The sequence below is a fragment of the Cavia porcellus genome, unplaced genomic scaffold, assembly GCF_034190915.1.
Source record: "Cavia porcellus strain 051 isolate PalLab524CR breed Dunkin Hartley unplaced genomic scaffold, mCavPor4.1 scaffold_21, whole genome shotgun sequence".
Taxonomy (NCBI): Eukaryota; Metazoa; Chordata; class Mammalia; order Rodentia; family Caviidae; genus Cavia; species Cavia porcellus.
In genome coordinates this window covers 64,507,474-64,523,329 of record NW_026947504.1, presented here as the reverse complement: position 1 = coordinate 64,523,329, position 15,856 = coordinate 64,507,474, and the positions used below count along the sequence as shown (strand labels likewise).

General features: G+C 40.1%; 1 protein-coding gene and 1 long non-coding RNA gene across 4 annotated transcripts in view; one reads left to right on the top strand and one right to left on the bottom strand.

The window, feature by feature from the left end:
• Positions 1–15,856, top strand: part of Cab39l (calcium binding protein 39 like) — a 113,341-nt gene that overhangs the window by 56,376 nt on the left and 41,109 nt on the right. For all 3 annotated transcript variants that reach the window (XM_003477486.5, XM_023560490.2, XM_063232806.1), the window contains exons 3-4: positions 7,060–7,200; positions 9,211–9,375. In XM_003477486.5, the coding sequence (XP_003477534.2) occupies positions 7,060–7,200; positions 9,211–9,375 (306 nt within the window). The remainder of the gene's footprint in view (positions 1–7,059; positions 7,201–9,210; positions 9,376–15,856) is intronic.
• LOC134472007 (uncharacterized) lies at positions 215–2,737 on the bottom strand. The gene is made up of 3 exons (XR_010041833.1): positions 2,420–2,737; positions 683–756; positions 215–252 (listed from the first exon to the last, which is right to left on the bottom strand). It is a non-coding gene; the product is annotated as an uncharacterized LOC134472007 (long non-coding RNA).

Below are 15,856 nucleotides of genomic sequence, written 5' to 3'. Positions count from 1 at the left end.
TCAAAACTGATCTAATACTGTCAAATTCTGAACACATTTACTTTTAAAGTTGTTATTTGCAGTAGTATGAACCAAGACAAATAAAATAAAACTTTGAAGAAAACCCTTGTCTTGAAATAGAGCTAGTGGTTCCCAGCAAAAAGGAATTTATAACCTTAGTTGTTAAACAGGAGATTGGTGAAGGCTTTGATTGATAAACAAGGTTGGTAAAATTATCAGGTGGCCAATAACCTTGATTAAATGGTTTGAGAACTGTAATAAAAAAGCATCTTTTGAGCGGAGCCAAATTATAAAAAAAAAGCATGCCTGAGCAGAGCCGCTGAGCTGCTGTTTCTCGGCGCTCCGGCAGAGCACGCCCAGTGGGTGGGGCAAGCGCTGGGATGTAGCGCGCAGGGGCGGGCTCGGACTGCCCCCGGAAACGTGTAAGGTGGCAGCGGCGGCGACGGCGACGCACAGGGGAGGGAGGGGCTGGGACGGCGCATGGGGGAGGGGCTGGGAGGCGGCCCGACACAGTCCGCAAAGCTGGAACTGTTTGAAGGGCGCAAGGATTAGAAAGCCAATTTAGGAACACAGCTGGGTTTTGATTAGCCTCCTGGACCTGTTTTAAAAGTTTGTTATAGTTAGTATGCTTGTCCTGCTCTGGCACAGCTATAGGCCTAGAGTCATTACCAGCGGTGTTTACCTCAGGTCTGCGATCAGCTTTTTCTCGAACTGCTTGCCACAGCTGATTCCGTTCTTGTGAGATGAGAGAGGTATCTAGAATCACATAAACATCCTTAAAACGTAAATCATAACAATTAGTAATGAATTCAAATTGCCTGATATAATTCTGTGGATCAACAGAAAAGCTACCTAATTTATGGACAGTCTGGGATAGATCAGAAAGGGAAAAAGGCACATGGATGTTAACAAGTTCCTTGGGGCCAGCTTGCTCCCGAAGTGGAAGCAGAGCCTGAGGAGATTCCGGAGCAGAGGGCCACTGAGCAGCCTTCCTTCTGGTAGGCGCATGTGAGCAATCATCTGTAGAGCGGCTACAGAGCTGCTGCCGGTCACCCTGGGAAACAGGAGCAGATGGCGTCTCACTGTGTGCCTTGCAGCTAGAGGACTGCTGTCGGCAGCACAATGAAGCGTCATGTGCACTGCAACAGGGCGGCTGTTGTAGTTCACAAGAGGAGCCACAAGGAGATGCCTGTTGACAGTGAAGGCCCTGGAAACATGGCGGCGCCCTGTCACGTGGCCCGAAACATGGCGGCGCCCTGTCGCCATGTGGCCCTCCGGAACATGGCGGCGCCATGCCACGTGGCAGAGGGTTGCAACATGGCGACTGTTCCCCGCGCAAGCTGGAACAATCACGCGACCTGCTGGAAGAACATAGCGACCGAGACCTAGTATGGTGGGCGGGCGGCGAGACTGCTGTAGGGGATAGAGAATTCTCAGGAGAGGAAGTCAGAGACTGCGGGGAAGCGCTAACAGAGAGATCAGAGCTGCTGGGAGAGATATGGGTCCCTGGAGACGGAGGGCGAGAGGATCGAACATCGGGAGATAACTGCGACACAAAGGGATTAGAGCTGCTGGGAGAATCAGGCATAGGGGGAGGAGAGAGCGGTCCGGCAGGAGATAACGGCAGGGAACGAGTTTGGTGGTAGGCAGGCGGTGGCTGGGAAAAGAACGGAGGGCAGGACGGAAAAGTTTGCGGCGCAGTAGACTTAGCTAAAAGTATCTCAGCAGGAGCACAAGACTTAATGAGAGATGGGCGTGTTCTCAGAATAAGAAAGGCTTGGACATAAGGGAGTTCTAATAACTTGTTGCCAGCTTGACAAAAATCATACAAGTTCCTGAGAATGCAGGGGTCAAATGTTCCTTGTTTGGGCCAAGGCTTGCCGATAAGCGGGTAGGTTGGCCAGACCTCCTGGCAGTAAAAAGTTAGTTGTTTAGTTTTTATGGTACCTTTAATTTTTAGAGTACGTAAATTGGAAATTAGGCATCGTAAAGGCGTCTTTTGGGAGTTAGAAAATACGTTCCCCATGACTGATTCAGGCAAGAAAAAAAACCGGAGGTCCAGAAAAAAGTCGTCACTTATTTGTGGTACCACGCGGCGGCTACGGTTCCAAACTGTAAACTCCAGTCGTCACTGAGAGATTTACCAATGGAGTCTACGTGGGGTCAGTAACAGTTTTGCCCGTGAAAGCGCAAGGCTTTAAGGGAAGTGAGGCATTCTTTCCGTGTGGGCGGTCCCAAAAATCTCTGCTTTGGGCTATCCGAACCCAAAGAACGTGAGAGATTTTGTGGGCGCAGGTTTGCCCAGAAAGAACCCTGCCCTGGGCGGTCCTAAGGACGTGAAAATGCACAGACCCACGCAGACGGGGAGAACATTCCACTGGGGCTGCCCAGTGCGAAAACTTCCCCGGGGAGTGCTCACCTGAAATCAGTCTGGCCGATGCGGAGTGCAGGCGGCTGGCGACAGGAACGTCTCGGGAGAGGAAAAAGCTCGGGATTAATCCAGGATGTTATCTGATTATCGGCGAGGAAACTCTGGGTATGTGGCCCAAGAGTTAGTTGCCTGCCGATCGAGTCACGGCAACAAATGATAGAGTTATTTCCAAAAGATGAAAAATATTAACAAAAGATGAGAAATATAAAATAAAAAGCGGCCTTTATTCTGAGAACACGGAGAGAGATGACCGGCAACTCCCACCGCTGGCGTCCGGCGATCTCTCCGGCGGACACGCGGCGTGGGGGCCTGTAAATAGCCTCGGTTTGGGGTGGAACCTAAGGCGGGCATTAGGGATACACAGGTAGCCCATTGGTCCTAGGTTTGGTGCCATATGTAAATTCCCTGGGGCGGGAAGATGGCGTCACAGGTAACTTCCTAGGGGCAGGGCAAGATGGGGCTTTCTGCTTCCGGTTGTGGCTTTCCTGGCTACAGTGTCCTGCCTGGGCCAAACCTTTCAACAGTGATAATGAAAACCAGGAAAGGGGCTCTAGAGATGGAAGGAGGGGTGGGAAGGGGAATAAAAAAGAATCCAGGTATGTTCTGCACCTGTACCTGCTCCCAATGATGAATGCAAACTTCATTTACTGGAAACAGGTACCAGTAAAATAAAATTTTAAAAAACAATATTTGCATGTAAAAATAATGGTGTTAAAACTCTGGGATAGGTATTATGGGAAAATCACTGTAACCTTCTTATTCCAAGAAGGCACGGTTTGCAGAACCCCTCATTTTTTTTTTAAGACAGGGCTTTGCTATTTGGTCCAGGCTGGCTTTGAGCCCACCGTGCAGCCAGGCTGGCCAGAACACGGGCAGTGCCCAGCTCAGCCCCCGAGTGCTGGTTACAGGTGTGCCTCCACGCCCGGCCCCTCCCGTCTTTTGTCCTTATTTGCAGCACTCTGTCTTTGGCGGTGATGAATGCTGGGAATTAAAGGCTCAAAACGAACATGAAATGGTGCCAAGGAGTCTAGAGGCCAAAATATGCTGCTTTGCTTCCAGAATGTCTTCATTTTACAGATACTCTTCTCGATGAAGTCTGTCAATCAAGACTAGGCAGGTGCTGGACGTGGTGGTGCACACCTGTAATCCCAGCAGTTGGGAGGCGAGGCAGGGGGGAGTGATGCGAGTTCAAGGCCATCCTGGGCTACAAAGTGAGCTCAAGGCCAGCCTGAGCTGCATGGTGAAAGCTTGCCTCCAAAAACAAAAGCCTAGGTGGATGCTTGTGTAGAGGATTGGAAACGACCTGTTCTCAGTGGGGGCCCCTAGGAGTTGATGGCCACGTGCCACGGTGGGCTTTTTGTTTTTTAGTCATGGAAAGTTCTGAAAGGTTCGCTGTCACGGGAGGAGGAGGTGGGGTAATGTCACTGGGAGGATGCAATGTGGTAACCTGAACAGCGGCCTGGAGAGTAACAGCAGGCTCCCGGCTGTGAGAGATGGGAGCAGTGGGGCTCTACCCAGGAGCCGAGAGGGGCTGCTGATGGCAGGCCCAGAACTGGGCAGCCAGGGAAGTAATGCCTTAACTTCCTGCACTTACGGCGACTCTGGGGGCCGGAACGCTATGGATTGAGAGTATGAGTTTTGCTTTCTTACAAAGAATGAGTTCCAAACTGGAAGATTAATCATTGTATAAAAGTTTAAAATGAGAGCCAAGCATGGTGGTGCACTTCTATAATCCCAGCACTTGGAAAGCTGAGGCAGGAGGATCACTGCAAGTTTGAGGCCAGCCTGGGTTACATAATGAGTCCAAGGCCAGCCTGAACTTCATAGCAATTTCACAGCACAAAAAACCAAAGAAACAAAAAATTTAAAATGGAGGGAGGGCAGAGAGAGGAGAGAATTGAGAAGTATACATGTATGTAGCTGCTCCCCAGGATGGCTGTAATCATCATGTGGTGTAAGCATGTACTAATACAAATTAAAATTTTTAAAAATACAAATTACATTTCAGAGAAAGTTTAGTACATTCTAAATATGAAAAAAGGATACTTTACTAAGAGATACTCTATAGTATACTGTTACATATTCCCATTATCTCTAAAATTTTTTTCCCCACATAATAGAAAGCTCCATGCTAGGTGTGATGGGCCATGCCTGTAACCCCAGCAAACAAACAAACACCTCCAAAAAGCAAGGATTGTGTTTTTCATATTTGTGTCCCTAAACCTAAAACTAAGCAAGATACTTCTGCAGAGTACTTAAGTAGGATTATTTATTCAACCAATAAATGAATGTACCAACAAACAAATGAACTGCTGGAAGAGAATGAACTAGGAAATCCTGGCCAGACATGAAAATGCTTGTAATCTCAGCAAATTGGCATTAGAATTAGACTGACAGAATGAGGACCAAGCGGAGTAAGCAATGGTCAGAAAACACACTATGTCATTTGTGCTGTTTTGATGGCAGGAATAATTTAGTTGAAATCCTACAATTACATTTCTTTCCTTTGATATGATACACACAGAGAGAACAATTACACAAATGCACTTAAGTTCTTTATAAAATTCTGTTTTAATGTCAAATATTTGAATAAATTGTGTATTAAATAGTCAGAAGAATAAATTTCTAATTTGAAAAAAATAGCAAAACAGAGTAATGCAGTCAAGGAGCCAGAAATATCTAAGCACATTTAAGACAGAATCATATTTCAATTACTATACCTTTCTCTTTGGTGAAACAATTTATTAATTATGTCACGGCACACTTTGTATGATAGCAGCTAAACATAGGATGCCTTAGTTGTACAAAACCCTATTCCAGGTGCTGCTCATATCTTTACCCCTGACAAAGCTGCTATTCTTGTTCGCAGGTGAGCCCCAGTGAGATCACATAAATGGGGGTCACCCAGGGAGTAAGCGACAGATTGATAGGTCCGCCCAGCTATCCAGGGACCCAGCACACGTCCTACCCACTACACAAACTTCTAAATCTGATCTACATTTACTTACGGTCAGGTCTGTTTATTAGAAGGAAAATCTATAGAGAAAAACCTAAGTACATCTTTATAATTTCATTCCTGAGTTTCACAGAGACAAAGACACAATGTACATCTAAAAAAACCAGAGTCTCTTTTTGTGCAGTCTGTACCATCTGAGAGTCACAGTAGAGGCCTGACTATCTCCAGATTCTCTGGCAACTTTGTGTTGATTTTATATCCTGATTGGATTTCCTATTGTGGTTTTCAGATGTTTCCTTGGGTTTAAGAGTGAACAGTCTCTTCTTTCACATGCCAGCCCACACTGAGGAGTCCCTGCTGAGAACAGGAAATGTTTTTTAAGTTTTCTGTTTTATCATAAAAAAAAAATCATGCCAATGATTTTGCCCAGTTACCACTGGAATTCTGATCACAAGCAACAGATACTGATTTTATTACCTGAAGGAATTTATTGGATGGATAGCAAGCAGCTCACAGATCTTGCAGAAATCCTTTAAAAACAGATTTAGGAAATAAATAAAAATCTAGAATGATGGGCGATTGGAGCTATAGCCACAGTTATAACAGAAGGAGATGGTTAGGGCCCTGCTGACACCTGCTCTACACATTTGCATATAATATTCTCTCTTTGTTGATTGATTACACTATTACTAATAAGAAAAATCAAAATAACGAAATGTCCACCATGGGCTTCTGGTAAAATAAATTGTGTTTATATAATGGAATACTGTTATCATCACTAAAGACATTGTAGTAGACCTAAACATATACAAAGTGCAGAAAGTCATCAAATGTTATGATTAATGTTATTTTAGTTTTGTTTTAGAAATGTAGTTTTTATGTATAGAAAAAAATTTGAAAAAGGTATAAGCCAGACTGGTACCTATTATTGTCTCTAAGCACTTGAGTTACAGATTTTTTTATATCAGATTTCTGTAATATCTGAAGAATTCTTTGCTAATGCATGTAAGCTAGGGAACGTTCCACTTTCTAGCTGGAGGCTGTATCAGATCTTTTCCCTAATACTTACGTGAAGGCAGTGAAGCCTTATTGGTGTTCTGGCCTGTATATACTAGTGTCCTTATCAGTCAGAACTGATGCCTCTCTCCCCACTCTCCTCCAGCGGGTCCTCACCCTCCATTGTATCTTTTTTTATCCGTGAATATTTGAAGAGTAAATAATTAGTTCTACATTGTAATTTTGTGATTGCTATGGAGTAGTTGGTGGTAAGCTTTTGAATATTGCTTTATGACAGCATATGAATCCTAATCTCACTTACGTTTTACATGTTTTAGCATTTATTTTTATTATTACTACTACCACTTTCTTTGGTCAAAATATATCATTTTATATTCATTAAAAGTGCTTATATATCAACTTGCAAAATTCTTGTATCTCTAAAGCAAGAAAACGTTCAGACTTTGAATAAAAAATTTTAGGTAAAGCTTTTGAAATATCTTTCTTAAACTACTTTATATGTATTTAAATTTTGATATAAAACTTAAAACTCATTTTAGTTTGATCACTTTTAATATTTTAAAGTGTGGAACTGATGTCTAAAACTTGTAAGATATTTTGCTACAAGCACAGTAAGAATAAAAGTTACAGTTTTTGTTGCCTTGTTTGATTTTAGCATTCCATACTGAAAGAAGAGATTTTCATACACGAAAAAATGCCTTTGTTTAGTAAATCACATAAAAATCCAGCAGAAATTGTGAAAATTCTGAAGGACAACATGGCCATTTTGGAAAAACAAGACAAAAAGACAGATAAGGTATGAGCTCCAAAAATAACATTTCAGATCCAAACTATAGCAATTTTCATGAAAGTTATAAAAGTATTTACATCTAGACTGAAAATGAAGCATTCAAAGGTGATGAAAATGTTGTTTCTTGACTTGGTGATGATCACAAACATGTTTGCTTCATAATTATATTTAGCTTTCTTCATATGTTTAAAGTATTCATTTGTGGATTCATCTCAAAATTTAAGAATCTTAATCCCTTGATAAATTAAGATTGTTTCAGTTGGACATAAGTATATGTAAGATTCCTTTTTAAAACGCTGTATCCATCAAAAAAAGGTTGGGTTTTCATTGTTTGGCTTTTTGGTATTTTTTTTCATGCCTCTATATCTTGTAGTCTGAACAGCTACTTTGAAAATAACAATATACAATATATTAACCAGTGTTTATTACCTATTATTTTGTTTCAAAACTCTGTATCATTGTTTTTATTCTTTTTTCATTTTTAAAATAAATAAAATGTAGTATCAGGTCAGGGTTGTAGCTCAGCCGTGCAGCACCTGTTTGGCAACAAGAAGGCCCTGGGTTCAATTCCCAGCTTAAAAAAAAATAAGAAAGAAAGAAAAAGTAGTGTCTTTGGTCTGCTGAGCATGCCAGTGCATTCCTCTAATCCCAGGACTCAAGAGGTGGAGAGAAGAGAATCTTGAGTTTAAGACCAGCCTGAACTGTGTAGCAAGATTCTATCTCAGAAAATAGAAGCAAAAACAACAAAAAAAGTAGCATCTTGTTACTGTGATTTTTTAAATGTAATCTGTCCCATTCTACTCATTTCTTATTGTAATGGTTTGCATATTATGAAGTCATAAAACTATAGTTGCTCTAACATTGAGAAAATCAGACCATAATGTCAAGTGAAATAAGATACATAAATTTAAATATTGTTTAGTTTCTCTTATATGAGAATCCAAAGTATAAATAATTTAAAGAGAAAATAAAAGATGGATACTATGAAAGAGGGAAATAGATCTTTTGCAAGTGGAAATGGAGAAAGGGGAAAGGGAATAAATAGGATTCAGATGTCTCGTGTACATGTATCAATTTCCTGCATTAAATGTCATCATTCTATGCTGCAAACGTACTAATAAAAAATTTAAGACTATTGAGGAAGTGTAATTGTTAACTAAGTCAATTTGCTTTTTGCCACCTGTACGAGTTTATAGGTTTTTATTGAGATTTACTTCACATGCCATATAGTTCTCCACTTGCAGCATACAATTCAGTGACGTTTGGTGCATCCATAAGATGTGTCATGATCACGGCTGCCTAGTTCTAGATCATTTTCATCATCCCAGATAGAAGCCTGCACCCACCTCAGTCACTTTTCATTGCCCCCTCTCGGGCCCCAGCACCTGCCGTCCTGGTTTCTGTCTCTGTAGATTTGCCTGTCCCTCCTTAAATGCAATGACTTGTTTATTTTTACGTGTCACATTTAGAAAAAGATAGTGATAATGTATGAGGAATAAGTGGGTTGGCAAAGTTTATGATTTCGTATTTGGCACATTAAAAAATCAGGAAAATAGGGACTTCCCAAAAAACCTTAACATAATGCTTTTAGTAAAGACCAATAGTTGCAGATAAGTCTTCAAAACAGATTCAATCTAATTTTCAAGAGTGACATTTCTGTTTGGTTACTAGCAAATTTAGAATATGAGTATTATTTAAAGAATTATTTTCATTATGTCTACTAAATAGAAATTAAAGATCTTTTTCATATAAATTTTAGTAGCATTTTCCAAAATAAAAAGCTGTGTTTTCTAATGGTTTCATGCTCATTTATAACTGCACAGTGCTCTTAATTCTAAACAAACGGGGCTTAAGAAGTAGTTTTCTAGTTTAATGCCCTGAATATTTTTATTCTTTTAAACGGTTAGTGGGGCTGGGGTTGTAGCTCAGTGGTATAGTACTTGCCACTGAGGTCCCCAGTACCACAAAAACAAATGACAAAAACAAAAAATTGTTAGTATGCTTTCTGGTCACCAGGCTTCAGAAGAAGTGTCAAAATCTCTGCAAGCAATGAAAGAAATTCTGTGCGGTACAAATGACAAGGAACCCCCAACGGAAGCAGTGGCTCAGCTGGCACAAGAACTCTACAAGAGCGGGTTGCTAGTGACCCTGATCGCCGACCTGCAGCTCATAGACTTTGAGGTGAGCAATGTGTGAGAAGGTACTTTGCTTTTCAGTATTAGTGTATATGGTTATCAGTATTTTAAATTGTCTGTATATTTTTTACATTTTTCTAAAACTTTTGCATTTGCCTTCATTTTTTAAAAAATGAAAAAAGATTTATACGTCACTAAATTTTGTGTACCTACGTAGCACAGTTAATGACTAAGAAGAAAAATAGATAACATTTGTTGAGTGCTTACTATATTTCAGCACAGTTTCAAACCTTCTATCTCCCATCTTAATACTGTGATTGAGCCAGAATGTTCACACTGAGCAATGTCCTTAACTCTTTTTATTTTTTAGTTTAGACTTCAGTAAGACATTAAATTGGTAGAACTTGAAATCTTCCTGCCTCAGCCTCCTAGAGCACTGGGACTATAGCCATGTGCCACCACGCCAGGCCTTAATTCCTAAAACTATCTTTGTGGCTAAGCCTGTCTTATTAATCCTAGGTTCAAACTTAGTAAGTAATCTGCCCAGAATCACTTAGTTACTAAGAGCTTCAACTGGGATTCAAACGCAGACAGTATATACCAAGCCAGTGCATTCCATTAAAATATTGTCTCAATGATTTGTTAGATGCTAGTAATGTAAAATATGCATCTCTTTTTTATAATTTTATTAGTATATATTTCCAATGCATAGTAATTATATTCATCCCGGGGAACTGGTACATACCCACATCACATCTTACTCAGTTTTGTTTCTCCTCCCTGCCCTGTCCTCCCGTCTCCTGTTGTATGTCTAATTTAGAATAGTTGTTTTCAGTGAAAATCGCATGCACAGGCAAGTTTGGACATTTATTGTTTTAGGTGACAGACATCCTGGTTTTATTTTGTTTCTAACGGAGTACTTTTGATGGTATTAGATAAGTGCTTTGTGTCCTTGGGTTCTGAGACAGAAGAGATAGGCAGGTTTCTCAAGTGAACTGCTTTTAGTTTGTTCCTGAGCAGTGGAAGGAAACCTAATTACAGTGATGATGGCGGTTCAGCATGGTAGGGTCAGGGCTCTGGGGAACCCGAGGAGACAGTGGCTACTGCTTTCCAGACAGACTGGATGGGGAAGAGGAAGAGTCCAGGTGAGCAGATCCAGCTAGAGGAACGCGGAGCAGGACTGCTGGGCGCGGGCGCGGGCCTCCCTCACCCTCCTGCAGATGCTCCTGCGGTCTGTCTCTGGTCTCTGGCCTGCTGCTCCACCTTTGACACGTTTCGCCCGTAGCCCTTGGCTCATTCTGTGTCCCAATCTATGTCGCATCTTTTTCAACCTTGCTATATGTGGAATTGAAGTATATTTTTGCTGTATTTATAGACTTTTGTATTTATTTAGTTTAAATTTACATATTATGCACATTGGTAGAAGCTGTGGCATAATGGAAACACCTGATTCGGAGTTAGACTGGTGTAGACTGTGCTCTGCCACTTAGTGCTTAGGGACTTGCCCTCTTTGAGCCTGTTGAGTAATAATATAAACTTGAGTTGCATTAAATATATGTGTTATGTCGTGAGAAGACTAAATACAAATGTAAACTATATGCAAATATCAGATAGGGTATTTTCATTTCCTCTCTCCATCTAAAGTGAAATCTAAGCTAGGTGGTTTTTGTTGCTGTTATAACCCTTGATTTTTTGTTTGTTTTGTTTTAGATTTGGCTGTCAGTAATCATAAATAAGAAAGAGTTTATACTCTCAGGTTATAATTATGGTTCTATAAATTTCTCTTGTGTTGCATGTTGTCTGAGAATAGCTATGTGTTAAGCTGTGGCCATTGTGCTGCGTGTTCAAGTCCAGTGGATGTTAGAAGGAATATAAGCGAGGATTTCTATGGTTTGAAGAATGACTTAGAGATGAGATGTCATCAAGTTCAGTCTTGGAGAAGCACTGAGTAGTCACAGAGCATCAGGCTCCTCCAAGGGCTGGGAAAATAGGAGGAGGAAACTTTAGGTACGTCACAGCTTTGTTTAGCTGGCTCAGAGTAACAAAAGTGGAACAGTAAGAAACCATTACACATTTCCCTTCTTTTATGTGATATTCCAGAAATAAATGTAAAATCTAGAGAGGAAGTTCACTTGAAAACTGTTTGGATATTGAGACATTCATTTGCCTAAAACTGATGTACATTGTCTGGTAAACTTTCTCTCTGAAATCCTTGGAGAAAAGAGGTATCTTTTTAAATATTTGAGTTTTCTATAAAGCATTCGAATGCAGAGAGTTAATTACTTTTTAACTTTATAGAAAGAAGTACTTGGTTCCCTCCAGAATAATGTACTATATATAGTAACGTTTCCCTGGTGACACAGAACAATAATTATGAAGATCTGTTATTTCAACAAAACAGTAGACAAGTCTTAATTTTGTTTATTCAACCGATATAATAACAGTACCTGGAATTTCAGTAGCTGCAGCTGCCTCCTCCTCTGGCCCAAAACATATAAATATTTCTTGTTTGAATGAATGAATGAGAAGCAGTTAAAATTTTAACAATTCCATTTTAAACATTTTACCACTACATATTTCCAAGAAAAAGGCACAATACTACTATTATTAACTCACTTGCTAAAGTGTGCGGTGTGTCTTTTTGAACTGGAGGAAGGTGGTCGGCCTGCCTGAAACAACTTTCTTTCGTCAGCCCCAAGTGTTCTGATAAGCTAATGAAAGCTTAATACAATTCTTCCTGTGTTCAAAATATGTTCTAGCCATACCAGACTCCAGCCCTCCTCTCTTGGTCCATCGGCAGCTCTGGGAACCCCTTTTGTACCGAGAGTACCCTGAAGACTAAGACTGGTTCCCACATTCAGGTTGGCTGGTTGTTAGAATGTATTTAGGAATGAGAATGCCAGATCAAAGCAGAGGTAGAGGGACGGAATCAAAAGAAGCTAAGACATAATACTGAGCTGCTCCTGAGGAATTAGTACATTGTTCAGAATGTAATTCACCTTTCTTAACTGATAATTGTATCATTTCAATAAGGAAATATTTTCTCACTGTGCTTCAAAAACAGTTACTTGATTCTAAAATTGTGATATGTTTTTATAACAGGGAGGGAGAATTATTTTATGAATAGGCTACAGTTCTTGCTGGATAATTTAGGAGGGTGGAACATCCCTTACGGAGAAAAAAATGTAACTTCTGCTTGGGCTTTTTTATTAGTTACAAGGTTGTTAGACAGTGTCTGGAAAGATAAGACTGAGAGAAAAGGGCTTAGATTCTTTTTGTAGAGTGAAGTAACAAAAATTTGAGAAAATCCCTCTTTGACTAAGGCTAATAAAGAGAGAAAATAGAAGAGAGACAGAGGGCCAGCGATTTAGCTCAGCAGTATAAGCACCTGCCTGGCAAGCACAAGGTCCTGGGTTCAATCTCTGGTACCAAAAAGGAAAAAAAAAAAAAAAAAAAAATAGAAGAGGGACAGAAGAGTTTGGAGTAAGGAAAAGTTTGCAGAACAATGACAAACAGAAGGAGCTTCAGGAAAAAGATAATAGGGTAGACTAAAGAACCCTAGTGATGGGGGCTGGGGGTTTAGCTCAGTGGCATGAGGGCCTGCCTTGCAAGCAGGCAGTCGTGAGTTCGATCCCTGGTACCGATAAAAAGGAAAAAGGAAAAAACAAAAAAGAACCCTAGTGATGGCTAGAATTCAGTTTGGAGTTAGTGCTGCATGCTCCGCTTCCTTGTTATCCTTACACTGTTGGTAAAAGAACAATGTATTAATAGCGATGTTGAGTGACGGAGGAGGGCTGTCTTCTGCACCTGGAAGGCACAGTGGTGTTAGAGCATAACCAGCTGTAAGAACCAGACAGCGATTAGAGTCTGAAAGAGCTGGGCCTGGGTTTGGACCTCACTCTGACAGTAGCTGTGGTCACTCAGTGATTTTGGATCAGGTAGCAGGGACTAATTCTGTGCAAACTCATTTCTTCAAGAATCCAGAGGAAAGTGGCCTTTGGGGTTGAGAGACAGTATTAGAGAATCCTTCAGACCCCTGGTTAAAAAATTATTTAGCCATGGTAATCGTTGTTGATCACCTAGTAACCCTTTTTTTTTTTTCATTATGTACCATGTCCATCCTCCTGATCTAACTGACTCTGTTTTGCTTTGTCACATTGGGTTTTTCTTTGGTCCGTCTTGTTTTGTTTTGTTTTGTTTTTTGGCTTTTTTGTTTTTTTAATCTTTTTTCTTTTCCTCTTCAAAGAAAAAGTTATAAAAACTGTGGAAGTAATGGAAACTAAAATGTGTGATTGTTAGTGTAAAAAAGAGAGGAAGGAAAGTGATCTAAAGGATATAACTGCAAGTATATTTAAATGTGTAGGATAGAGAACCATATTGCTGAGTTTTTCTTGGATCACTGAACAGAACTGACTGCAATCTCACTGTATTAATCTCCACTTTGTATGCTTTAATTTTGTAATCTGTTTGTAAGATGACAAAGTGTGATCTATTAACTGGTAAACTCTTACTGTATATTTTTTCTCTTGAAATTCTGTATTACTTCTAGCCTTTTATTGTTTTTGCTTCGTTTAGTTTTGCTTTTCTCTCTAAATAAAAAAAATTTATTTAGCCATCAAGTCTTAACATTACTAAAAGAAAAAAACCCTGCCAGCATCTTACGTATATCATTAAAAAATGATTTATGACTCATACTGGAAGGCTTATGATTTTGTGAACTCGAGGTTAAGTTCAGAGCTGTATCTTTTGAGGTTTGACTACTCTTCAAGACAGCTTTAGACTCTATTTAAAAAAAACACAATGTGATAAGAGATTAAGGAATAAAGAATTTATTGCAGATAAAATTTGATGCACTCATTTTAAAAGCAAATGTAGCTTGTAAAACTAGAGTGGATACAAAGTCAGTGTTGGGGCTCAGTAGAAAGAAGCTCCAAAAATCAGAAAACTCTACTGTTACTTAATTTCTAAAGATTATTTCTTGCCACTATCAACCTAAAACACAGAATGTCACACAAGACTGAGTAAGAAAAGGCTTTTATTTGAGGTAAGGGTGAGGCTAGCTACCCAGAAAACAAGTGTTCCAGTTCTCCACTAACTTGGCTCCGAGGAGTCTGGTTTTACAGATAGAGAGAACCAAATAAGGGTTACAGCAACCCGATGGTTACAGTTGCATTAGGCCACAGTAACAGTAATAGTCACTGATTGCCTGTTTCTCACTTACGCCTTCCAGGAATGCTTAGAGATCAGCAGGAACCAGTCATTCCAGTCCTATGTTACCGTAACAGTGTCAGCACTCTACAGCACACTAAGTTGAAGTGGTTAGAGATTAAAATTAGCTAGATTATGAGACTTCAACTCTCAGAGGGCAGGATGGCTGTCCGGGAACCCATGTCTGTTAGGCCCAGTAGAAGTTTCAGGCCCCCTTCCTGTATGTTTTTATCACCTTAAACACGCATGCATATACACACAGAGAAAACCAAACGCTGCTAGATCAGCTTCTCTTTGAGCTATTTTATAGACCTCAAGTTTTTGGAAAGTTTTATTCTCTAAATATCTTTTTCTGTTTTCTGCACTGATTAATGTAGTCCTTTTATCTTTGGACTTCTTACCATAAAAATGAGACAAAAATCAGAAAGCCTTAACATACAAGCTGTGACAAGCATATAGCAATTTGAAATGCTATGTGTGTAAGCCCAGTCTATTTGACTGTCCATATATTGTGTAATCATAATTAGACAAATAATTACAATTTTGGGAGTGGAAATACTATATCAAAAATAAAGGCAGGCCAGGGATTATGCTCAGTGGCTTAAGCACCTGCGTGGCAAGTGTGAGGTCGTGAGTTCGATCCCTGGTACCAATAAATAAATAAATGCAATTTTATGTTGTTAACCTATTGCCTTCTTTAAACTAATGAATTCAAGCTTCAGAAGCCTTACCCTAAAAGATAGATCATTTATGTGTAATTCAAAATGATATTTGGTGTCAGACTGTTGGCTGAAAGTGAAACCGGTGCGCTTAATAAATTTAAGACAATGGTCATCTTAACTTGACCTTAGCGAGCTTGTTTTTCTCCACTAAAAACTGTGGCCTGCCAGACCATACTTTTAAAGGATTGTGATCTGCCATAAGAATAAAGACTGTTCTTGTGACATAACGTACAAAATGTTTTGTCCGCAGTCCCTCTGCTTTCTGGGGAACACTCCTTTCTTCATCTAGTGGTTACAGTCAGAGCAAGCTTTAGGCGCCCTGACACTGCCCAAAACACGGCCTGCCAGTAACAGCTCAGCAAAGCAGGGTCCCCATCTTTCTGCAAGAATTACAGACCTAGAACTGAGACAGAACCCCAGTATCCAGCCAGCGGATACTTTTTTTTTTTTTAATCTGTGGTCATGTTTTCTACTATGTAGACTGAAGAAACAGAGGAAGCCAATTTGCAGAAAAGATGAAAATAATATGCAGGGATCAAAATGAATTCCCTTTGCACACTGATAGAATTCAAGTAATGTAAATTTAACTGCACTGAA